At 41.1% G+C, this 25,090-nt stretch overlaps 1 protein-coding gene across 2 annotated transcripts in view; it reads right to left on the bottom strand.

The window, feature by feature from the left end:
• PTPN12 (protein tyrosine phosphatase non-receptor type 12) overlaps window positions 1-25,090 on the bottom strand; it is a 108,189-nt gene that overhangs the window by 56,374 nt on the left and 26,725 nt on the right. For both annotated transcript variants that reach the window (XM_029078233.1, XM_029078234.1), the window contains exon 2: window positions 46-154. In XM_029078233.1, coding sequence (XP_028934066.1) covers window positions 46-154 — 109 coding nt within the window. The remainder of the gene's footprint in view (window positions 1-45; window positions 155-25,090) is intronic.

The following is a 25,090-nucleotide window of genomic DNA, read 5'->3' as shown; positions in this document are numbered from 1 at the left end:
TAATGAACATTTCTATTTGTTCTGAAGAAGGCAATTCAAACTTACATGGCAATATGTCCTTATATCTGTTCTTTTTAACATTTTCTTCTTTTTCTCCAGTGACTGTTGGGTAAGTCTTTTCTGTTCTATACTTGGTAGATAATCTTCTTAGTCGCTGAAATAAAAATGTCCAAATTTAGATAACTGAATTTACATTTTAAAATGTTAATGCACTCAGCAAACAGAACCCTTACTTTATTATATTTGGGTCACTCATTCATCCATCATCCATTGTCTTCTTACCCGCTTGGACTTCAGTTTTTCAGTCATGATCCACTAAGGTTAATTACTCTCAAAGCAACTCTGAGTGTTTAGGGTACTAAAATTGAGGAACGTCTATGGAATTCTTTTGTATGTTACCAAATAACCAAGGGAGCAAGATCAAATCATGATGAACTCCTCTACATATAGTGGGTCCTCATGTTTTTCCCAAGTGGGACAGAAACTAAGAGATTAAGACAAATTGTAGTCAACTTGTTTAAAATCAGGAATGGATCACAGAATCCAAAAGGTTAACTTGTATCCATGTGTACTGCCTTCAACTAACTCCATTTCTGAATTTCGGCTAAGGGAATCTTCCAAATTCCACTATCAGAAAACTTAAAAAGTCTATTTTTCAAATTCTACAAAATTATTACATGCACTTAAAGGCAGTGTAAAATAAAGTTCTCTCAGATCTGTTTTGAAATGCCTGACAAAGACCAATTCTGCTTATTCACTGTATTACAGAAGTGGTTTGTGGGTTGGTGACAAACCCTTACCACATATGGCAGCAGGGATGTTCTTTGGACTGGAATACTTCTGAGTGTCAGTAATACACTTCCTGCTTTCAGAAAGCTCTCAAAAGTCAGCATTGTGAATTGTGAAAATTCTACTCTACTTCATCCCTGAAACTGCATTTCAAAGTGGACTACTTTGAGTCTTCAAAGACTTTTTTGAAAGCACTCTGCTGGCATAATACAGATAATGAAATACAGTTGGTATGCAAAATTTTGGCAATGATTTAACCTTTTCAGATATTGCCGCTTTGGGGATATAATTGAGGCCTGAAGTTTGTTACAGAAAGGTGGTAGACAGATTCGATGTTTATGTGAAATGGGGCCCATGACTGTGCTATTATATGCCATATTCATTTTGGCATATTTAAAAGACAGCATTGTAAATAGGCTTGCAATTAGCAACTCTGCCACAGAGAATAATAATTTATTCCAGGCAAAGAGAAGGATGATTTAATTAATTTTTCTCTCTGTACTCTCAGAAGGGAGGAATGGGCAGAGCTTTATTTAAAAGAAAAAAATAGATGACAAATTTTTAAAATTTCTTTTAAAGTTTTTCCCTTAAAACAGAAGGATTTTCCCTTGGATCTTTTCTTCCCTTGCCACAGCATACATAAATGGGAAAAAGTCATCAGATGCCCGCCCCTGTGAGAGGAATGCCATCTGGTACTCTACTGAGAGTTTTTTTTGGGTTCCCCCTTCCTCCACTCCTGCTCAATGAATAGAATCGTGTAAATAAAAAGGGGGGCTTTTAGGGTGGGCCTAAACCCCGAGTGAAAATGTCCCACATTTATGATGCTATTTCCTGATGGTGTTCAAAGTACTCAAAACACGCAAATAAGCAGCCCAAATGAAGAAAGATTACCACAAAAGGGAAATGTTTAAGAGATTGTAATTTGCAATGCCAAAAAAACTCCCATTGACAGAGACTCTGAGTTTCTAGGTAACCCCCAATATAGATGTTAAATTCTCAGCTTTCTTTTTATGGCTTCCCTTCCCCTGACAAATTCCACAAATCCTTTATTTTTGTTTCTCACCCACAACTGCAGAATTCAATTCTGGGTCTTAAAACTTACCATAATTATATATGAAGAAAAAAATGGAGAGATTTGAGAATCGGGACCCAAATGAAAGTGCTCCTTCTACTGCTCAGAAGAAAAAGCACTAAATCAAAAATTCATAAAGTGCTTTTACAAACTACTTCCTAACCAGAAAGAGCTCCAGTTTTTGAGTACCAAATGTTTAAAAAATACAACAGCTCAGATAACGCAGCAGATACATTTTCCCAATTTGAAAGAACTCCCCTCCTGATGCTCCCCTCTGAAAATGAACAGATTTCTTTGAAAATTTAAAAATCTGGAAACTTATTGTAGGTAAGGATTGCCCCTGCCCATTCTATTGTAGTGCACTCTTCATGCTTATTGATCACAGTAAGCTCTCAATAACTAGCACTGATTGATTGTCTGGAGGCAAGTGGGACAATAATGTTTGGAAAAAATCATGCTAACCCAAAGGAAAGGCAGGCAATTTTTTATTTTTGGGGAGAGTGGGGGCTCAGGGGCAGGATAGGTTGGTGGGAATACATACACCCTTCCCAGTTAACATCTGGCATGGTCTTTTCATGCATTTCTTAAAGCAGTTTCATCTAGTAAACGGGATCTACTTTAGTTTATGTCCACACAAGGTTCAATCAGTCAAGTCAATCAATGGTATTTAAATGGTATTTAAGTGCTTACTATGTGCAGAACACTTTTCTAAGCCGCTCAGAGGAATACAATACAGTCAGTAGATTCTAGTCCTCAAGAAACTTACAGGAATCTAGCGGGGGGATAAAGTAAGAGAAGCAACTGCTCATAAACCCTGTTGGGGAGGGAATAGGGTGAGTACCTAAGTGTTTAGAGGGTGGGACTAAGTGAACAGGTGAGGCCGTAGGGAGGGAAAATAGGCTGGGGAATGTGCCAGTCTATCATATATGTAGGAGAGAGTTCCAGGGGTGAATGGGGATAGTGAGTATGTTGGTATTACAAGTGCAGACGGCTGGGTGGTAGTGGGAGAGGAGCTGAAAACATAGATCAGGGCCTTGGGGTCAGGACTGAAAGGGATACTTCAGAAGGAAAAGAGCAGTGGCTGGAGGTCATATAGGATCCAATGAGAAAGGGAGTTCAAGAGATACTGTGTTGTTACAGAAGCACCAGCTATGAGGGCAAGAGCCTATCAATCAAGCAATTATATTTCCTGAGCACTTAGGGTGTGCAAGGCATGTACTAAATGCTTGGGAGAGCACAGTGTGGCCAAGTAGAGAAAGCACGGGCTGGGGAGTCAGAAGAACCTGGGTTCTAATCCCGGCTCTACCACTTGTCTGCTCTGTGACCTTGGACAAGGCACTTCCCGGGTTTGTGCCTCAGTCACCTCATCTGTAAAATGGAGAATTAGACTGTGAGCCCTGTGTGGGATAGGGACTGTGTCCAAACTGATTATCTTGTATCAACTCAAGCGCTTAGTCCAATGCCTGGCACATAGTAAGCACTACCAAATGCCACTATTATTTAACAGGGTTGCCTAGTGGCTAGAGCATGGGACAGGCAGTGGCTAGAACATGGGCCTGGGAGTCAGAAAGACCTGGGTTCTAATCCCAGCTTCTCCACTTGTCTGCTGTGTGACCTTGGGCAAGTCACTTCAATTCTTTTTACCTCATCTGTAAAATGGGGATTAAAACTGTGAGCCCCATGTAGGATATGGACTGTGTCCAACCTAATTTCTTTTTATCTACCCTGGTGCTTAAAACAATGCCTGGCACATAAATAAGTACTTAACAAATAGCACAAAACACAAACACATTCCCTGCCCACAATAAGTTTACAGTCTGGGGGGTAGACAGACATTAATATAAATATTTTTAAAATAATTATCTTGATGATGTTGTCTTGTTTTGTTTTGTTCTGTTTTGCTTTGCTGTCTGTCTCCCCCATTTTGACTGTGAGCCTGTTATTGGGCAGGGATTGTCTCTATCTGTTGCCAAACTGTACATTCCAAGCACTTAGTATAGTGCTCTGCACATAGTATGCGCTCAATAAATACTACTGAATGAATGAATGAATAAAGCCCAGTAGAAAGAGCAGGACCTGTGCGTCAGAGGACCTGATTTCTAATTCCGGCTCTGCCACTTGCTTGCTGTGTTATCTTGGGCAAGTCATGAAATTCCTCTGTGTCTCAGTTCTCCTATCCTCCCCTCCTACTGAGACCGTGAGCCCCATACAGGACAGTGACTGTGTTCTAAGTGACTGTGTTCCCCAGTACTTAGAAGAGTGCCTGGCACACAATACATGCTAACAAGCACCATTTAAAAAAACAAAACAACTGGATGCAGCCTTCAATATGTAATTTATTTTTTACGGTATTTGTTTAGTACTATGTGCCAAGCACTGTACCAAGCGCTGGGGTAGATACAAACGAATCAGGTTGGACACAATCCTTGTCACTCTTGGGGCACACAGTCTGAATCCTCAATTTACTGAAGGGGTTACTGAGCACAGAGAAATGACTTGCCCAAGGTCACACAGTAGACAAGTGGTAGAGCCAGTACCAAAACCCAAATCTTCCTCTCAGGCCCATGCTCTTTCCACTAGGCCACACTGCTTCTCAAATCATATGTCAACAGGGAGTCTCTGGCAAAGTAATTAAAATAGCAACCCGGCTCTAACTCTCTCTTTTCTTCCTTTCTGAGGTACCAGAACATGACTTAATAAATGGCCTTTCAAGGACTGAGTACAGTTGCATTTCCTCTGCAGCAGCGGTGTACGACTAACAAAGGATCAAGCTTAGGAAATGACAATCCTAACAATTATTATTCTGGAGAATACTGATTGGAATTAGTCCTGAATTTTCCTGCCCACAAACAGAATAGCACAAACATTCAATTCCCCATCCGATTGAAAGGGTGTGAACAAACAACTCATTTATCTACTAATTCTCTTGTGACTGACTATATGACATGGAAAATATCTGTACACTTTTCTTTTTTAAACAATTTGGTTTCAACTTCCTGACCACGAGCCAGTCTTTCATCTCCAGTGAGCTTGCAATTGTAGGTGACTGACATTAAAAACTATCATGCCAAGTCTGGGAGAATTGTTAGTGTCCTAGGAGTGCCATTTAAGATATCATCAAATATTTATTAAACAGTCTCATGTGCCTCTGTACAGTAAGAAATAGAAAATATCAAAGACCCTGGCTTTGCCAGAAAAAAAATATATATGTATATACATATATATATATATTTAGGTTTAAATGTAAATTGGTTTAAATTTAAGAAAATTTTAAAATGCTAGTAAGAAAGATGACTTAGTATTTACTATTGCACCCCCTGCCCTCCTCCCACCCACCACCAAGAAATACCATTATTGATTTTATAAACTTCAACCATGTACCGCAAAGCCAGTGACTTTCTGGTCTGAAACATCTTTATTCATAGCCTCATAAGAAAGTAGCTTCATTTCCCTGATCATCTTGACTGTCTTTTCGGGGACCTCAATTATGTCTTTCATAAGATGCTGGGACAAAAACCGTACAGGGTACCACATGGTATTACAGGTATGAATCACATTTATCCACTGGCCTAACCATGTCTTTTGTTCAGTTTTTCATTCCCTTCTCGATGTTAATGCCCAGCATTTTGTTGGCCTTTTGGTTGTTGCTGCTGCTCCTTTAACAGATGCTTTTCAAGGAGAGTAAACAATTTCCCTGAGACTTTTCTTGGATTGTGATCATCATCTTGTAATTTTGCTGATTTCTCTCGAGGGACTGTAAACTCCCTCTAGCCTGTAAGATCACTGTGGGCTGGGAACATGTCCACCAACTCTGCTACACTGCACTTGCCCAAGTGCTTAGAAAAATGCTTTGTGCACACTAAACTCCAATAAACACCACGGACAGATTGAGTCATAATTTTCAAATTGAAGCTTATGTGCAATTTTTTATCATCACCGCTACCAGCAGCGGTAGTATTTATTGAGTACGAGACACTAAATAAAGCTAGGCACTTAGGAAAAACAGTAAAGAGGAGTCAAGGTCCCTGCCTGTGAGGATTTTTTGATCTAAAGGGGGAGACTCAAACTGTGTATATATAATGGCAACAAGGGTAAAAAACCAGACACAATTGGTAAAAAACATGAATAAGCAAAAGGTGAGCAAATGGAATCAATAAATCTGAACACACAAAGGAGCTAACTGTGGTTGATAAGTTGACATAACCAGGAAAGTGGGGATATTCGATTCTGCCAGCCCATGCAGCTTTGAGAGGTCTTCCTGGAATTAACCATCCCCTTCAATGGCATTTCAGCACTCCAGAGCAGCCTTAGTGTCACTGGCAAACTTCTGAATTTCACTGCACACTCCTTCTAGACAACTTTCAGAAAGTTTTATATTTGGTCTCCAATGCACAGGATGAATGGGGAAAATAAAGAAACAGAGCAAGTTGTGTGTTCAACCAAATTACAGATAGAAAATTCAATTTTATTCCCCTAAGAACTAGAACACCCTTAAAAAAAACCCATTTTCTTAGTGAGTCCTATACTTGAAAAGACCACCAACGGTTTTGCCCTTTCTTTTTCTTACACTCACAAAGTAATTTTCTTTTTCCCTCATTCAAACCACTTCTTGAATTCCCCCAGAGGTCATGTCCCTAGTGAATGAGCCTGTTTTCTGGAGTACAAAATTGTTTTTGGCCCAGATCTACACAGAGAAAGCCTGATATCAAGCACCCAACACTAGTGATTGATTGTGTCATTCAGAAAACAGACTCTGGGGATCTGGTATCCCTAGTCCTGCAACACAACCCATTCAAGTAATCAGCACATCACCATGTCTGCCTGATAGGTAGGAAGCGTTTTGGTTTGTCCCCTCCGTCCTTCCTCTCCCACCACCATCTTGCAGCCTAGGTGAAGATAGGCAGGTCCCAGAGTTCAGTTAGGCTGGTCACCACATTGAAAGAGGAAGGAGTTGGGGAAGGGCAGTGCAGAGCTGCCGGATATCCAGGCAGCTTTCAGGACAATCCAAAGGCATCTATAAAAAACAATCCCATAGGCCTGCTGCCTTGTTGCATAAACTCAACAGACTCTTTTCTGGCCTGCTGTGTGTCCTCAGACAGGTCACTTAATCTCTCTTGGCTTCAGTTTCCCCATCTATAAAATGGGAATAATGCCCGCCTCTATGTTGTAGGGACACTTTGAAGATAAAAATGAAAGAATGAATGGGAAATTGCTACAGAAAAATTAAACCACTATTTCCAAATAAGGAGTGTTATTATCTGCAACCAAAGTATTAGTTTTAAGCCTTCTTTCATCAGTTCAAAAATGAGGCAAACAACATAAGCGCTAAAACAGATGAACTCTGTTTACTTATTCTTTTCAGCTTGCCATCAGGTTCTCCCCCAAATTGCATTAAAAGGCTGAGGCACGTAACCCCATTCAGGGGTGGGTTTGCCTTTCTGGACAGGAAAATCCTGTCTCTTTGGATTCACCTGGCAATGGCTGGAAGTGATATGGGCACAAGGTTTAGACAGAGCTCTTCCATTATCCTACCTGGTGTTTATCCTCTTAGGGGAAAATGATTTTAAACCAAGGTCCTGAGATAGTAGATTTTTTTTTTCTGGTAATTAAGGCCTAAAATTTCAAACATGTAGCTTTATATTTTGAATTTCTTAAGCACAAAGTGTCTCTTTCTACTAACAGATAAACTGAAATGTACACCAAGTCCTATAGTCATTTCAAACATAACAAAAAGTCAAACTACAATTAAATTAATGAGCTTTGATTTCATTTATGTAAGGGAAATGGAAAGAACAATAGGCTCCCTTATACACTATTCAACAAAGGGATATATTAAGGGCCAAAAAAAAAATATTCCACCAACGTTTTGAACACTGCATCTGCTAGTCATGTAGGTTAACCACCTCTTCTTGTTTCCCACTCTTTTCTTTGGGACTCAGTTTCCCATCTCCCCAGCTTCGATTGTGAGCCTCAGGTGGGACAGAGACTGTGTTTTATCTGATAGTATTGTATCCACTCCAGGGCTTAGTACATAATACTCCAGTTAGCAGAAAAGCGGCCGTGAAAAAATAATGCTTACTCTTCTCTTCATTCTTACAGTCCATACTATTGGCAAGCACCTGATTATGACTATGAAATCTTTACTATTGCTATCATTTGGGAACTGTATGTCACATTAGCTCCCTTTCAACTTATGTAGCGTACAAAAACCCCAAAAAACAAACAGCTCAAGTAGAATCTATGAGCCTGGAAATTACAGCACCTAATATCCTTATTTCTCTAATTAAATGTTTACAGTGTGCTAAGAATTGAATACAAAATAATCAAAGTTTGCCCCTTTCCTGAGGACATTAAGGAAATCAATGGCATTTACTGAGTGCTTATCTTGTACAGAGCACTGTATTAAATGCTTGAAAGGGTACAACACAACAGAGTTGGTAGACATGTTCCCTGCTCTCAGTGAATTTTAGATTTTTTTTAAACAAATTTTAGGGTTGTCTTCCTATGTTTTGGGCTCCCCATCATTAATTTATTTTGCCATTCAGGTAAATTCTACCTAAAATATAAAACCCATTATTGTATTTTCAAAAACAGTGGTCTTCTGGCCCAGTTATTTTGTCTAGCAAAGTGAGTTTAATTTGAATGTCTGAAATCTCTCCTGAAAACACATTAGTCAGAAACAATTTTGCATAGAGAAAAACTCTTTTTTTCCTCAGAGTGCCTTGATGATAAATTGAAAAATTAGTGGAAACCTACCAATCAAAATTGATTCCTGGCTTCTGGGCAAGCTTAAGCTCCATTAAAAATGTCCATGAATAAAGGCTCTGAGCTCAGTCTCTCAGAAATGAGAAAAGGTCATGGGTCACTGAAAACCATTCTCTTTATGATTAATAAGTAATAGTTGCTACATTACTCTCTTAAAGATCTTTTATTTTCCTTCAGAAATGCACTTACCCAGAATTAATCTCTTTCTGCATTTTCTCAGCACTTATATGTACACAATATGCCCATGTATAAATGTTTATTCAATTGTACAGCCACTTATTTTGGTATTTCACCCTGACATTCATAGTACTACTACCTTGAACATCCTTGTTCTTCCTCTTGCTCCCATGATTTGTACATAATTTGTATATTTCTCTCATTCAATTTCTTTCTACCTTCAGGCAAATTATGTGTATCTTTGCTTATGTATACTATCCGCTGATGATGGAGTCTCCCATCCCTCACTCAGTAGTATTTACTGAGAGCTTACTTGGTACAGAGAACTGTACTAAGCACTTGGGAGAGTACACTACAACAGTGAATAGACACATTCCCGGCCCCCACAGGCTTACAGTCTAGAAACTCAAATGAAACTTTCAGGAGGGGGCTCACAAAATACCATTCCTTTCATTGCGATCCAGGATATCTTTATTATTCCACTTGACTTGGGCAAAAAAAATCCTAATTTGGTAAAAATCATTAATTTTTTTAGTGGTCTGAAGGTGGAGGCATCCATATTTCTGAAATAGGAGGTAAATACTAATCACTGTAGCTCACTATATCAACTTTCACTTGTTGCTAATACCTGACTAAAGTAAAAGATCACATATTCTAACATTCAGATGCGTTTATCTAGTAAAAACATATGCAAATCTCTATTTACTGAGAGCCAAGCCTACTTTTTAACATTTTCTGCTTTTTACCTTATTGGGTCTGTTATTCTCTAGATGATTGGGTCTAGGTTCCTGGCACCCTAAAGAAAGGTTGCAATAGCTTGGTCTGATTTGAAATCTTCTTCTGTTTAGTCTCTTGGGTCAATCCCACCTACCCTTAGCACATGAAAGAATGTAATCTGGAGATACTTCAATATAACATTTTTCAAGCAATCATAATTGGAAAAAATATGAAATGGGGAAACCACTTTAATGGTATCTGCTGATACCACCCTCCTTCGCCATTGTGCTCAACTTTGAAGCTACGGTTAATTAGGTAACTAAGGAAATTCAGTTATATTGTCGTGTTAAATGACACGAAAACAATCTTGTTACGTGAGAATCTTGGGTTTTGTGGTGAACATCAGAGAGGGGCAAATCAGAGGAAGGCCGAAGTGCAAATGAACTAAAAGATGAAAAAGTAAAAAGTTTTGTTCAGGTACATCCTATTGAGATTTTACTAAATCTGATATTTAATTTACTTCCTGGAAATTTCGGGCCAAGATCCCTGAGAAACTTCCTTCTGTGAGCACTGTTAGTCTGAAATTTTAAAATTCTCCAAAGTAATACAGTAAGGTCTGCTGGCCTGATCAAACATCAACAGCTAAGTACTAATGGGAATGAAATAAATGCAAAATAACATAATTACATTACTATTAGCAACGATAGCAATTCTTCAGCCTGCTCCCCATGTCTTGAGCCTGGCCACTAAAATGTATCTATAGACAGAGTTATTTGGAACAATGACTGGAGCGGCCTAACAACAACTCTAAGAGCACAAAGCCAGAAAAACCATTAAAAACACCATTTTAAAAAGAGAGCAGTGGCCCAAATTCAGAGTATGGTGGCTATAATCCCTGGACCACATGGTGGCTGACTGGATTTTGGGGACCCTCCTGGGGGACTGGAAAGTTTCCAGAGTTCCAATAGGCTCTAGTGCCCCGAGCCAGAGTTCTTTCCAACTTCTGTGGTGGAGGGCAGGGGGGTGAGCAACTAGGAAACCAGCCTCGCCAGGGTGCCTTAGAGACCCCTCCAAATGCCTACCAAACCCACGCTATCTCCAAGCTTGCTTTAATCAGAGAATGAGAATTGCTGGAGGGGTGGGAAGAACCGCTTATACCCTCCAAAGCTCCTGGAGGGGCACTGCTACCACAAAATACCCCCAAAACAGGCCAGGTAGGGGAGAAATGGAGTCAGTCAGAAGCGGTGCTTGGGGAATCGGCATCTTTCATTACAGCATTCTACAGGGGTTTACAAATGACTACTTTCTCTACTGGGACTACAGGGGTGAGAAATAGCTGGAGTATATCAAGTGTCACCAGAATTGAAACTTAGAACTCATGACTTACTCCTGGCCTACTCTTCCGACACCAGATCGGACTATGTTAATTTTGCTGCATTCCCCTGTTACAGTCACTTGTATTGTTCTCCGTATTATGCTAGTCTTCCCCAACTTCGACTGTGGGTCCCAAGTGGGACAGGGACTGTGTTTGAATGGATTATCTTGTATCTACTCCAACGGCTTAACAATCATACTTAGCACTTTACAGTAAGCACAGAATAAATGCTAAAAGTGACACACTCCAAACCATTGGTGCCTGCAAGTTCAGAAAAGGCAGAATTTTAAAAAATACCTGAACACATAAAATAGCATGCCAAAATAAAAACCAAACTTTTTTCAATACAGTTCAACAATAATAATTTAGACAATCAAATCACAAACATTATGGAACAAAAATAAATTGCCAACAAAGGAAACTCCTGAACAGGATACTCTAGGAGTATTTCCTTTATTGCATTAAAGAGGAAGATGTCCCATTTTATACTGAAAACCTTGAAGTTCCCCGCAACCAAAGTATTTATTAATAATAATAAATAATGATGGTATTTGAGTACTTACTATGTGCCAAGCTCTGTTCTAAGCAGTGGGGTTGATACAAGAACATCAGGTTGCTCCACTTGGGGCTCACAGTCTTAATCCCCATTTGACAGATGAGGGAGATGAGGCACAGAAAAGTTAAATGACTTGCCCAAAGTCACACAGCTGACAAGTGGAAGAGCTGGGATTAGAACCCATGACCCGACTCCCAAACCCGTGCTCTTTTCACTGAGCCATGCTGCTTCTTAAATTTATGTCTGATATCACTAATTGAACCTTTTCATAGAATTTACACAAGTACTAACATGACATGGAATGAGAAACAGCTCAGAATAGAATGTCACAAGATGTCTTGCAGAAGATAGCAATAGAAAAGTGTGCAGTAATATTTTCCACTGTGTTCAACACCTTTCTCCGCTGATTTCAAAGAACTACCAACATAATTAAGCCTCCCACCGTCTTTGTGAAGTTGTATTCTCATTCCAGAGAGGTGAGAAACAAGGTCCCCAAGGCTTCAGGTCTAAAATTCTGGGCTCAAGCCCAGGCAATCCAAATGAGTGAGGGACCTGTTGTATCCAGCCCAATGTTCACTTTCCTTTTGGCTGGATCCTGCACAGCATCATGAGGCAGGAGAAGGTACCATACATGAAAATGCGCAGGCAGAATCAGTACACATTTATGCTTGGGGATTTTGACAAACAGTGCGGTCTAGTTGATACAGCACAGCCCTAGGAGTCGGAAGGAACTGGGTTCTAATCCCAGATCTGCCACGTGTGTAATGTGTGTCCTTGGGTGAGTCACTTCACTTCACTGTGCTGCAGTTACCTCATCTGTAAAATGGCGATTAAGACTGTAAGCCCTATGTGGAACAGTGACTGTGTCCAACTCCAGCACTTAGTACAGTGTCTGGCATGAAGCAAGTGTTTACATACCTTAAAAAATTTCGCATTACAGCAGGTGCGCATGGACTATTGGAATGAGCCACACTCAACAGATGTGGCATGAACCAAAACTTCCTCAGTTCTAAATGGCCCATTAGTGGAAGCTTCAAGGAGGCCCACCTAATGGAGGAGAGACAGGGGCAGGAAAGGGGGAAAGAAGAAAGGAAAAGAGGAAAGTACTGATGGCAGGAAAATACACAAGCCACCCTACCCTGGCCTTAGCTGACTCTTTGCCATCTGGCCCGAGGGCCAACACTGAACTGTTTAAGGCGCTAAACCACACCAGAAAATTAAAAGTCAACTTAACATTAGAAACTAATGCTTCTGATTCTCAGGTCTTCATGACAACCAATAAACCCATACTGACATTAAGATGCAGAAACAAAGGGGGAAAGAAAAAAAAAAGCAGTCATGTTTGGGTGATTAGCTCAGCCCAAATGACAGGGATTTGAATCATCAATGCATTCCAAGTCCAGCCAGTAGTCACAGGAAATGGCTGTAAAAAAAATGATTTAATAATAAAACCAAAAAAAGTATTATTGCATTTGTTAAATACCTACTAAGGACCAAGTACTAAACTCTGGGGTAAATACAATACAATCACATGGGACAAAGTCGCTGTCCTACATGGAGCTCTGCAATCGGAGGGGGAAAGTGAACAGGTATTACATCCCCATTTTAAAGGTGAAAAAACTGAGGCACAAAAATTTTAAGTGGCTTGCCTAAGGTCAAACAGCAGGGAGGTGGCAGGGCAGGGATTAGAACCCAACTCTCCTGATTCAAAGTCTTGTGCTCCATCCACTACGCCACAGTGCTTCTCTCATAGCCTCTCTCTGTCCCTAAATTTCCGGTGGCAAACCTTTTATTTTTGCTCATTTAAAAGAAGAAATTGATTTGGATTGGCTTTTTCTCTATCCCCCGCTATCATCAATAAGGCCATGAAGGTCATTTCCATGTCCTTACATAATTTTTGGTTTAAAATTAGGGTCTTTAAAAGTAGATTGAGCAAAGTTGCCAAAAGATATGTAAAGTGGGTGGCTATAAAAAGTATGGCAGGTCTTTGAAATTTCCAAATCGGTAAACTGACTTAAAAATAGCTGTTATCACTGACTAATCTTACGAAAAAAACTGAAGGTCCCACTAAAATCTCACTCATCACTAGCCAGTGGTATATTGTGGGGGCCTTCTTAGCTTTCCAACAAATATATACTGCCTTTATTTTCTGTATATTCTCAAAATTTTAACCCTAATAAATTTATGTTCATCATTTCAGAAAATGCAAAAATGCACACAATGTAACTACAAGGGAGATCAAAACCCAAACACTTTAATGAACCTATCGGAAAATGATTTCTCAACTCTGAGGCTGTCATGTTACTTTCTATTTTTCCTTCCAAAGAAACTCCTATATTCATCATGGTTATTTACTCCCTCAGCAAAAGAAGGAAATAGCCATAAACCAGGGACAGAAGCAACTTCTGTTGCTTGGAGAAGATGGACAATACTGCTTTATAAAGGAATGAACAGTCTAGAAGGGTGTGATCAATGTTTATCTTTTGATTCAGCCGGATTCTTAGGAAGTTAATGAATGACTCCATCCCATTTTGAAGGACTTTCAACATAACCCTCCTCCGCAAGCCTTTGTATGTGATTGACACCTATATTAAGTGCTAGTTAAAGTAACCTGAGCTTATAAAATTGTTTTGCGAACCCTATAAAGATTTCTCATTTTAAATTACTACTCACCGACTTCTGAAGTTGCATTTCAACATGAAACTACAAAGGTAATGTTAGTGTTTTCTAACTGCCCATCAGCTTTAAAGAATGGGATGCCTTATTACATAATGTCCTGTAAACTCTTCAAGACAGATGTACTGTACCATAAACTCCTGTCTTTCAAGCTTTAAAGGTAAGCCTTTGTAGGCTGGAATTCAGGGGAAATATTAAATATTTAAATTTAATACTTTATACTTTAAAGATTAATACCACCTAGGAGAAAACAAGAACGGCAATCTATATAGGGAACTGCCTCCAAATCTGAAGCAAGCTATTGCATATACAGTAACACTGAGAAAGATGAATGGTAATACATCCAATACCTAGTACTGTAGATCCAGCAGGACATATTAAGAAGGAACAAGCAGGCTTCGAGATAACTCCTTAAATCTTTAACCTTTTACAAATATTCTTCACCAATTACAAGTGATCTAAAAACATTTCCTATAATTTCTCAATTGCCCTTATCTAAGGATGTAAATATACTCCCTTACTGTAGATTGGTGAGAGGATTAATATGTTTATTACTGTTTGTGTTCAGCTGCAGAGAAGACTGTCACTCACCTGCATCCCCAGAGAAGACTGTGCTGAGTTGTCCTGTCTTGTCTTAGACTGTCGAGTCGTCTCTGACCCTTACTCGGTTAGCAATGTTCTGCTACCCCGAAACTTCTACGACCAAGGTCCTAGAAGCAGCTGGTTAACAGAAGTTACCACTTTCAACCATCTAAGTAGAACTGGAAAGTAACTACTGAAGTGATAACTGAGAGGAGAGGAATTCACCTAAGCTTACCCCAGCATGGCCTAGGGGTAAGAGCAGAGGCCTGGGAGTCAGAGGACCTGGGTTCTAATCCTTGCTCTGATTGAGTGATTTGACTGAGCTTGGGTAAGTCATTTAACTTCTCTGTGCCTTAGTTAATGCATCTGTAAAATATGACTGTGAACCCTATGTGGGTTCCCACAGGAACTGTGTCCAACATGATTCTTTTTTATCTACCCCAGTGCTTAGAACAGTGCCTGTTACACAGTAAGCGCTTAACAAATACCATAAAAAAAAACCAGCCAGCATAATTTCATTTTCCAGACCACAACCAACCCCCGACTAAATACACTGTGGAGAAGGTTGTGACCTCAATTTTATGAGCGAAAGAGGGATGTCATCTTTGGGTTCTCATTTTCCTCTTCCTAACCTCACCCTACTTGAGCCACACAATCCTAAACTTTAAAACAGGCTTTTAAAAATTCTATTCTGCTGCATATTCTCAAGCACCCAGTGCAATGCTCTGCAAATAACAGGAACACAAGTGCTGCTGCTGCTGCTGCTGGGAATATTTCCACAATTTCCCATCTGAAAAGGAGCTGGGCTGGTAGATGAGAAATTGGGAGTGTCATGTAGGGTGGATGTAGGCCATGTAGGGCAATTTTCAGGTGTGGTGGATTTTTATTGAAGAGTTCAGGTAGGTATGATCAGCTCTTTCTGATTACACATTCAATAAAGCTAAAGCACCAGTGTCATAAGGCACTTCCTACTGTAATACAGGAGATGACATCCTGATATTTTCCTTGTGGTATGCTCTTCACAGAAGCCTCTGAAAGAATAATCTGAAGCCACAAGGTACATTTGAGATGTAAAGTTGAGGTGGCTTTCATTTTTGTATTTTGAAAGATCCAGGAAAAGAACTGGAAAGTGATTAGGGAGTCAGAAGTGGTCACAGCATCAACACTACTTAATGTTTTACACAGGCATTTTAAAAAGAAACAGGATGAAAAAATAGAGTACCTATAAATGAAAAGATCACTAAAGGCACATTGAGGGTTCCAGTAGTGGAGTTGAAGAAACTGATCTTAAGATGGAGGCCAAAATGCAGAAAGATTTGGCAACATTTCAAATGTGAAATGAGTTGATACATACCAATCGGTCAGTGGTATTTACTGCATGCTTACTGTGTGCAGTGCCCTGTACTAAGCACTTGGGAAAATACAATACGACAGAGTTGGACGATGAGATCCCTGTCTACAAGGAGTTACACTGCCCACAATTTCAAAAGTTGAATTAAGTAGCATAAAATGGGACAGGCTTTGTTTGGATACGGTGCTAATGTCAGATTACCAGTGAATGCAGAGGGGCTTAGAGTGCATACGGATAAGTGCAAAGATACCTGGATTCTAGTTCTTCCTCTGCAACTGACCTGCTGGGTGACCCTGGGCAAGGAATTTAATTTCCTTGTGCTCCAGTTTCCTCATCCATTATAAGGAGATAATGTGAGGCCAAACTGTGATAACTATTATGAAAGCTGTTTAGGAAAATAGGGGCTGTATGCAAAAAATATTATCATAATGGGTTGTAATCCTGGTTCTACCACTAGTCTTCTGTGTAAAGTTGAGCAAGTCGCTTAACTTTACTGTGCCTCAGATACCCCATCTGTAAAATGGGAATTAAATCGTACCTCCTCCTATTTAGACTGTGAGCCCCATGTTGGACAGGGACTCTGTCCAACCTGATCTACCCCACTGCTTAAAACAGTGCTTGGCACATAGTGAGTGCTAAAGTACCATTATTAATGCTACTCATTAATCGCTGCCAGCTGGAGACAAGATGCTGGTCTTTAAGTGCCAGGGCCCACAAAATGTGATCCTGTTTCACAGGTCAGTGCAGTGCTTTTCCTAATCAGATAGCACAGATAACTTATTAGACAGCCTTTCTAGAATCCTTGCTATTTTCAAATCAGCACTTCGAATTATATTTCTATGGGTCTTTTGGCCAAACTCCAAGGGCTCTGGTGGGTTCGCTGTCCCTTGACCCACTGAACCGATCGCAGATATGTCATGGACAAAGGGACTGAGAAAACTCGTCAGGGGTAGATGCACATCTCCCTCCTGCTCCCAGATAGACTTCTGGCTTCCTCGCCACCCACCCAGAAGTGCAGCAACAATAACAGCTTTGTTGGAGTGGGAGCAAGTTAGAGCTCTGTACAGACTATATTTTGGGGAGCTAACCCAGGTGCATGCCAGGTCCATATAATAATAATGCCATTTGTTAAGCGTTTACCATGAGGCAAACCCCATTCTAAGTGCTGGGGTAGATACAAGGAAATCAGTTTGGACACAGTCCCTGCCCCAAAACGGGCTCACAGTAAATCAGAGGGAGAGGGATTGAATCCCCATTGTACAGATGAGGTAATGGAGGCCAAGAGAAGTGACTTGCCCAAGGTCCCATAGCAGGCAAGTGGAGGAGCGGGGATTCAAATCCAAGTCCTTTGACTCCCAGGCCCGTGCCCTTTCCACTAGGCCAGGCTGCTACACTTGTCTGACTTTCTGGAAAGTTCTGAACCTTGTGAGCTCAAACTGTGGATTTAAAAAAAAAAAACTGCCTGTCTGGGGCAGGGGCGGATCAACATTTAAAGGGCACTCTTCCCTTTCAAATGGCCAAGAAGCACTAGCTGCACAAGCAGCAACCAGCTGACAGTCCAGCTGACAGGCCACCATAGCCCTAGGAGAGAGAAATGCACATTTAGATGTGCTCCTCATGGGATTTAGCTGTCTTTCGCACAAAAGGAACAGATGTATAATGTGCACTTGGCCATCTTCCTCTCCCTTCCATGCTCTCCACAGGGGGGCAAGCAGCACAGGCAGGTCCACACCATTCTGCATCTGCCTTCTCTGTGCAAGCCTGACTTAGGACCTGCAGGCAGAGGTCCACCCTGCAAGCTCCGAAAGCCCTCGAGGCACCTTTAGGTTTGAGTCTACTCCTACTGCTGACCCACTTGATTTCAGTACCTTGAACCACCTTCTCCACTCTCACAACATAGCCAGTGGGGAACCAGGAAAGGCGAAGGGGGAGGGAAGAATGGGAAAGGGAAGACCAAAGAGGAAGAAGGGAACATGTAGCTGGAGTGGGGGAAGTGCAGTGGAAAGACAGAAAAAGGAGGAAGGGTGATCAGAAAGAGAGGTTTGCCGGGAATTACTGAAGCACACCCATCCAAATCAAGTGTATTTTCTCAACACTTACTACATGCAGAACACTACACTAAGTGCTTGGGATAACATAATCAATTGGTCAGACATGCTCCCTATTGTCCTCAAGGAGCTTATAGTTTAGTTTGGTGGATAACGCCTTATCCGACAATGCTTTACATTAATCTCAATTTAGTCCTCAAAACCTGCTGCCAGGTAGGAAAAGTGGAACAAGTATAATCATCCCTATTTTGCAGCTGTAGAAACTGGGGCATGGGAAGGTTAAGTGATTTGCCCAAGGTCAGGCAAGTGGGCGGCAGAGCCAGGACTAGAGCTCAGGTCCTCAAACTTCCAGTAGTGTGCTTCTTCCACTACACCACGCTGCCAGTCCACAACACAAATCTGGGCTGATATAACAAAAGCCACGATTTGGTGCAGGTAGATTTGACATAAGAAGAAATGGTTATGTGCATAAGTGTGGTGTGGATAAAGGCAGGATGCTGCTGGACTTCCCAGCCTCTATCTCAGGCTTGCTGCACAAGACCATAGAAGCCTGGACTTATTAAAGTTTACAGTATTCTAATACAGTTAGATACAATACAGTTAGATACAGTTAGGGACAAGATTATAAAGCATTTTGCTAATGGTTTACATAAGCATCAACCCTCATCTCATTCATTCCCATTGCTTCACTGGAAATGAAAACACATAAGCCAGTGTTCTTTCATAAACACAACCCTCGTGCTATAGGAGAACTTCCTGTATTTCAGTTTGACCTATATTATAATGGTGGTTTATGTTTGCAAAAACACAGTTTGGGGGTGAGAGAAAAACAGATCAAGTGAATTGTTAAAAATATAAAGGGGCAAGGTGGTCTCGTGGATGGCGGGTCTGGGAGTCAGAAGGACCTGGGTTCTAATCTCAGCTCCGCCACTTGTCTGTGTGTGACCTTGGGCAAGTCACTTCTCTGCGTCTCAGATCCCTCATCTGTCGAACGAGGATTAAGACTGTCAGCCCCATGGGGGACACTATCTGTATCCAACCTGATGAGCTTGTATCTATCCCAGTCCTTAGTACAGGGTCTGGCACATAGTAAGTGGCTCAGTGGAAAGAGCCCGGGCTTTGGAGTCAGAGGTCATGGGTTCGAATCCCGGCTCAGCCACTTGTCAGCTGTGTGACTTTGGGCAAGTCACTTCACTTCTCGGTGCCTCAGTTTACCTCATCTGTAAAATGGGGATTAAAACTGTGAGCCCCACATGGGACAACCTGATTCCCCTCTGTCTACCCCAGCACTTAAAACAGTGCTCGGCACATAGTAAGCGCTTAACAAATACCAACATTATTATTATTAGGTGCTTAACAAATATCATAAAAAGGGTGGTGGGATAAACTTCCTCAAATAAAAATGAAGGTGGAAACCAGAGGACACAGAATCTGACCCTTAGGACTGGCTTAAAGAAGAAGGATGAAAGGGCTATCCCTGGCCTTAATGAACTATCTGAGCACCACTGAAACCATGGAAACTAGAATGCCAGGGAATGCTCAACTAGGGCGTAGTAAAACAGCAAATAAGGGCCTTCTCAAGGGGCCAGACAGATAAACTGGCAAAGGGAATTCTACAACCTCTGCACTGCACTTCTGGGACCCGCTGTAAGAAAAACTGCTCTCCTTCCTACCACGCCCAAATCGAGACTCCCAACGGCTCCTGCTTCAGCGTAGGAAGGACCCAGCCATCCTCCAAGAGCTGCTTCAATGCCGCGAAAGCCATAACTGTTGCTATAGTTGTGATTTTTTGGGGGAGGAAGGGCGTGGGGAAGGGTTCTGTTGGCTTGAGCTGTGAAGAGCCTTGAAACCCTGCTTCTCTAGTCACAATACTCTATTGCTCATCTATCTTTACACCCTCTTAGTTTTACGCTTCCATTTTTCTTTGTAACACAACCTCCTCCTTTGACTTAGAAGCAGCATGGCTCAGTGGAAAGAGCACGGGCTTTGGAGTCAGGGCTCATGAGTTCGAATCCCAGCTCTGCCACTTGTCGGCTGTGTGACTGTGGGCAAGTCACTTAACTTCTCTGTGCCTCAGTTCCCTCATCTGTAAAATGGGGATTAAGACTGAGAGCCCCATGTGGGACAACCTGATTCCCCTATGTCTACCCCAGCGCTTAGAACAGTGCTCGGCACATAGTAAGCGCTTAACAAATACCAACATTATTATTATTACTTAGACTGCTGCAGGAGCCAGGGACAATGTCTAATTCTCATCCATGGATTTTCTTCCCAGGACTTAATGGTTTCGCACACAGTAGGCACTTAATACTATTAGAGGTTAAAAGTCCTTGGACCCAGAGAAGACCAGAAGGAAGGAAGGCCTGGTGGAACTTGAACAGTCATGTGCTTCAGGATAAAGTGTGTGTGTGCTTCCTGTGTGTGGTAGTTTTGTAAAAGATAATGCTTCTGAAGTAGTGGAACTTTATGCCTGAATTAAACAATGGAGCCCAGTGGCAAGTCATCTGAGGATAGTGCCCTATGAACCTCATCACAAGCCCCTCCTGGAAGCCCTAGCTCCTTTATGAAACTCCTAGGGCATAAATGAAACACAAAATTGTGCCCTCTCACTCAGTAGCATTTACTGAGTGCCTCGACTGGAAGCACAGGGCTACACTCACGACTGGAAGCACAGGGCTACACTCAAGAGCTTGGGAGAGCTGAATGGGAACAAGTATGCATGATCTCTGCCCTCAAGGGCTTTACAGTCTAGTGAGGGAGATATACCCTTAAATTACAGATAGGAGGAAGTAATATAGTATATAATTGTTAACCTTTAATTAGCACAGAAGGGCTAAAGCAGAGATTAGGGGCTCTAAGGTGGTAGAACAAAGATTAATCAAGGAAGAATTCCTGGATATTTGAGGAAGTTATTGCATGCATGTTCCTGGTGTTATATATGAATTGTTAAGAGTGTTGGGAGTTGGATAATGTAGCCTAAGAGCCCAAATTTCTCTAAAGAGCACGCAATTTCCTCTTCCTGGAGATGATACAGTAGCCTCCATTGCTAATGCAGCCATAAGAGGCTAAATTTTAGTTACATCTCACAAACTCTTACTCTCTCCTGCCTCCATCTTTCTTCCCTGAAAACCTTACTATTGGAATTTTTTAAAAAATCACAAAATTCAGAATTGGAAGCTGACTTGTATAATTTTAATTTAGTTTTCACTTAGGGCAGTTTTAACTTCAAATAGTTAAATGCTCTTAAGATCCTCAAAAAACTATCGATAGATGATTATTCGAAAAAAAAATACTATCTCAAACTAACAAAAACAAGGCAATGTACATGACAGATTTTTCTCTCTCCAGCTCTGAGCTCTCCTTCTCTGCAGTCACGCATTTCCTCCTGCCTTCCGTACATCTCTCACATCTCCTCCAAGAGGCCTTTCCCGATTAAGCCCTCATTTCCCCTACTTCCACTCCTGTCTCCATCACCCTGGCACTTGTACTTGCAGCCTTCAAGCACTTGATGTTCACCCCTGCCCCAGAGCACTTATGCACATATCTGTAGTTTATTTTAATGGCTGTCTCCTCTTTCAGACTGTAAGCACTTTGTGAGCAGGGAATATGCCTACCAACTCTATTGTACTGTACTCTCCCAAGGGCTTAGTACCAGTGCTCTGAACACATATGCACTCAGTAAATACCACTGACTGGGCAGGAGAAATGAGAATCACAATAAAAGTTTTTATAAGACTACTACTGAATTTCTAACGCGTAGAGCCAATTTCAACCTAAAGTCATTTGCAACTGCAAATAAGAGTTCTGAATGGAAAGGGATCTGGATCGATTAATGGATGAGAAGCCGACAACGGGACAGCTGTCCAGAAAAATAAATGAGAAAAATAAAATGTTGGATAATATATTCTAAAATGTTAGCATTGATGGCACGGAAGGCAACTAAGCATACTGATGATACTGTCGGAGAGAATACGGGGACTATTAGTCTGACCCAGTAATAGTACCTTATCTTCCTATGCTTAATAAGAGAACATATTTTTAGCAATGATTTCAGTCTCATGCTATTTACTTCCTGACTGGAAGTTCAATGAAGAGAAAGGCCAGCATATTACATTCTTCAACATTTTTCGGGGCTTTATGCTGCTGTTCTGGCTTCCTCCATTTTCACAGGGAAACTATTTTGTCCAAGGTCAAACACAGAATTCTGCACTTCAGTTTCCTTCCCAGGTTGATAAAGAGTACATATTTTAGAAATCTAATAAAAAGTCAAATATCCCATCAAATCTGGAGAGAAAGGAAAAAACGCATAATAATGGCATGTGAGAAAGGTCCTTCAGAGAACCCAGATTATTGGTTTGGCAGCTCTCTTGGATAACGACAGTGCTGCTTTATTCAGGCGGAATGCATGAATTACTGTGATTTTCAGAGAGAACAGCTGCTTCCTTGCTTTGTTGTCAAGATCCTGGTTCCTGGCATAGTCATACAGAAGAACAACACAGTAAGCCAGGAGAACAACACTTAGTTTTCATGCTAAAAAGACTCACACAGCAACCATAAACAGAGAGACGGTAACTCAAAAATCATTTTACTTCCTTTCTCTCCCCTTCTCCCTGTAAAGTGTATGGTTGTCATCCAACGAACGGAACAAAAAATCCCCAAGGTATAGTCACTCGACTACAAAACTTTCATGGATGTTCACTGGGAACTTAATTCGGCCCAATAAATAGTCTGTTCCTCTTCACCTTTAGTTGGAAAACTTCAAGAGTTAATGCTTTGTTTTAAAAGATTAAAAATAAAGTATGCAAAATGGGGTTGTGCAAGAAGCCTTATACACCAACAGCTGCTGAATCTATCTCCCATAGATTAGTCTTTCAAGGAATGAGTCTCAGTGCACAATCAAATAGGTACGGATTACATAGGCTGACCTATTGAAAGTAGCCTAGCCACCAGCTGTTCAGGTAATTACTGTTTTATAGCTCTTAGCTATGTAGGTGTTAAATAAGCATTGTGCACTAAAGGAGCAGTTTAATAACAGGGAGGAACATTCTTACTTGTTTCCGTTTGATGCTATGTAGCATACCAGCATTCTACTAGAAGTCAATGTTACTTTATACTTCATTTTCATGCCTCTAACCCCCCAAAAATGAGAAATATCATATCCACTCACAAAACTGCCCCACTTTCACATATTTTTTTAACATTAAAACAGGGGTGGGGCTACTACATGGGGTCATGTAAGAATTAAGTCTAGCATTAAGGAGAGGAGGAGAAAAAGAATAAAAAAGAGGGTGGAAGAAGGAAGAGGGAGGCAAGAGGACACTTGAGACTGTCTCTCTTCTGTTGCACTTCCCCAAGTGCTGTGGATAATATGCACTCAATGAATGAACTCCTACTCCACTACTATTGTGTCCCTGTTCTCAGCCTTCTGCTCTTCTTCTTCCTCCCCAAACTCTTAAGGCTATTCCTGTTTACAGTTATGTGGCAGTTCAAAAAATAATCTTTTATTTCATCCTCAAAAATCCAGGTGGAGCAATCATGTCCGCAAATATGGCATACCACAATACTGGTATCCAAACTATCTTATTAAATGCATTTGAATAACTATGATAAACTGGCCCACTAGGCAACTTGTTTCAAAGAACTCTGAATATTCATGGTTCACAAATTAGTATGGGAGATACTATTCAAATGGGATCTATTTGTTCCTTTCATGACTGTGGACACTGGGGTGAGGCAAGGAATGGGAAAGGAGTCTGATGACTCAGTTACCATTTGTAATTGCAAAGGGGAATCTTGGGCAAAGAGGTATTGGGTTTGCATCATTTCCTGAAGGTCATTTTTGGGCAGCGGGTAATTTCTGATGGGAGAGAGCTTTCCAGTCAGTGTGACTCAACAAAATACTTTGTTTTAGCCTCCTTCTCTCCACAGGAGACACAGGTTACTCACCTGTAACAATCATTTTCCAGGTGTGCAGCACACCCACATCAGACCACAGTGACACTCACCCCATTGTTGAGCATCATCCACAAAGTCCTGGAGACAGTCAATTTTACTTGAACGCTTACTGGGTGCGGAGCACTATACTATGCACTTGGGAGAGTACAATATAACAGAGTTGGTAGACAATGTCCCTGCCCACAACAAGTTTGCAGCCTAGAGGGGGGGAAAGACATTAATATAAATTATGGAGATGTACATCAGTGCCGTGGGGCTGAGGGAGGGGTGAATAAAGGGTGCAGAACCAAGGGCGAGAACTTCTGCCACATGTAGATGACAGTACCCAAGAATGTACACACCCAAGACATGTAAACCATGTCACATAATTAGCCCATCAGTGGTACTTATTAAGTACTTTGTGCAGTGTATTATACTAAGAGCTTGGGAGACTATGGGCAGTTGGTAAATGTGATCTCTGTTTTCAAGGAGCTTACAGTCTAACAGGAGAGACACGCATTAAAATCAATTACTGGAAAGGGAAGCTACTGGGTATAAGGATAATGTATTTAAGTTCTCTGGGGGCAGCAGGGAGTGGGAAAGTACCTAAATATTTATGGGATGGGACTAAGAGCATGGCAGCGTGGCTCAGTGGAAAGAGCCTGGGCTTGGGAGTCAGAGGTCATGGGTTCGAATCCCAGCTCCGCCACTTGTCAGCTGTGTGACTTTGGGCAAGTCACTTCACTTCTCTGTGCCTCAGTTCCCTCATCTGTAAAACGGGGATGAAGACTGTGAGCCCCACATGGGACAACCTGATCCCCTTGTATCCCCCCAGCATTTAGAACAGTGCTTTGCACATAGTAAGCGCTTAACAAATACCACCATCATCACAACAGGGTATAGATGGATGAGAGCTTATCCTGGAAGGCTTTCTATAGGAGATAATAATTAGTAATAATAACAATAAATACCATAATAATAATTATCACTGTTACATCACTGTCAGATCATTATCAACATGTCATTTGTTAAGCCCTTATTATGTGAC

Source organism: Ornithorhynchus anatinus, chromosome 13 (genome assembly GCF_004115215.2).
Source record: "Ornithorhynchus anatinus isolate Pmale09 chromosome 13, mOrnAna1.pri.v4, whole genome shotgun sequence".
In the NCBI taxonomy this organism is placed as follows: Eukaryota; Metazoa; Chordata; class Mammalia; order Monotremata; family Ornithorhynchidae; genus Ornithorhynchus; species Ornithorhynchus anatinus.
This window is presented reverse-complemented; position numbering and strand designations above follow the sequence as displayed.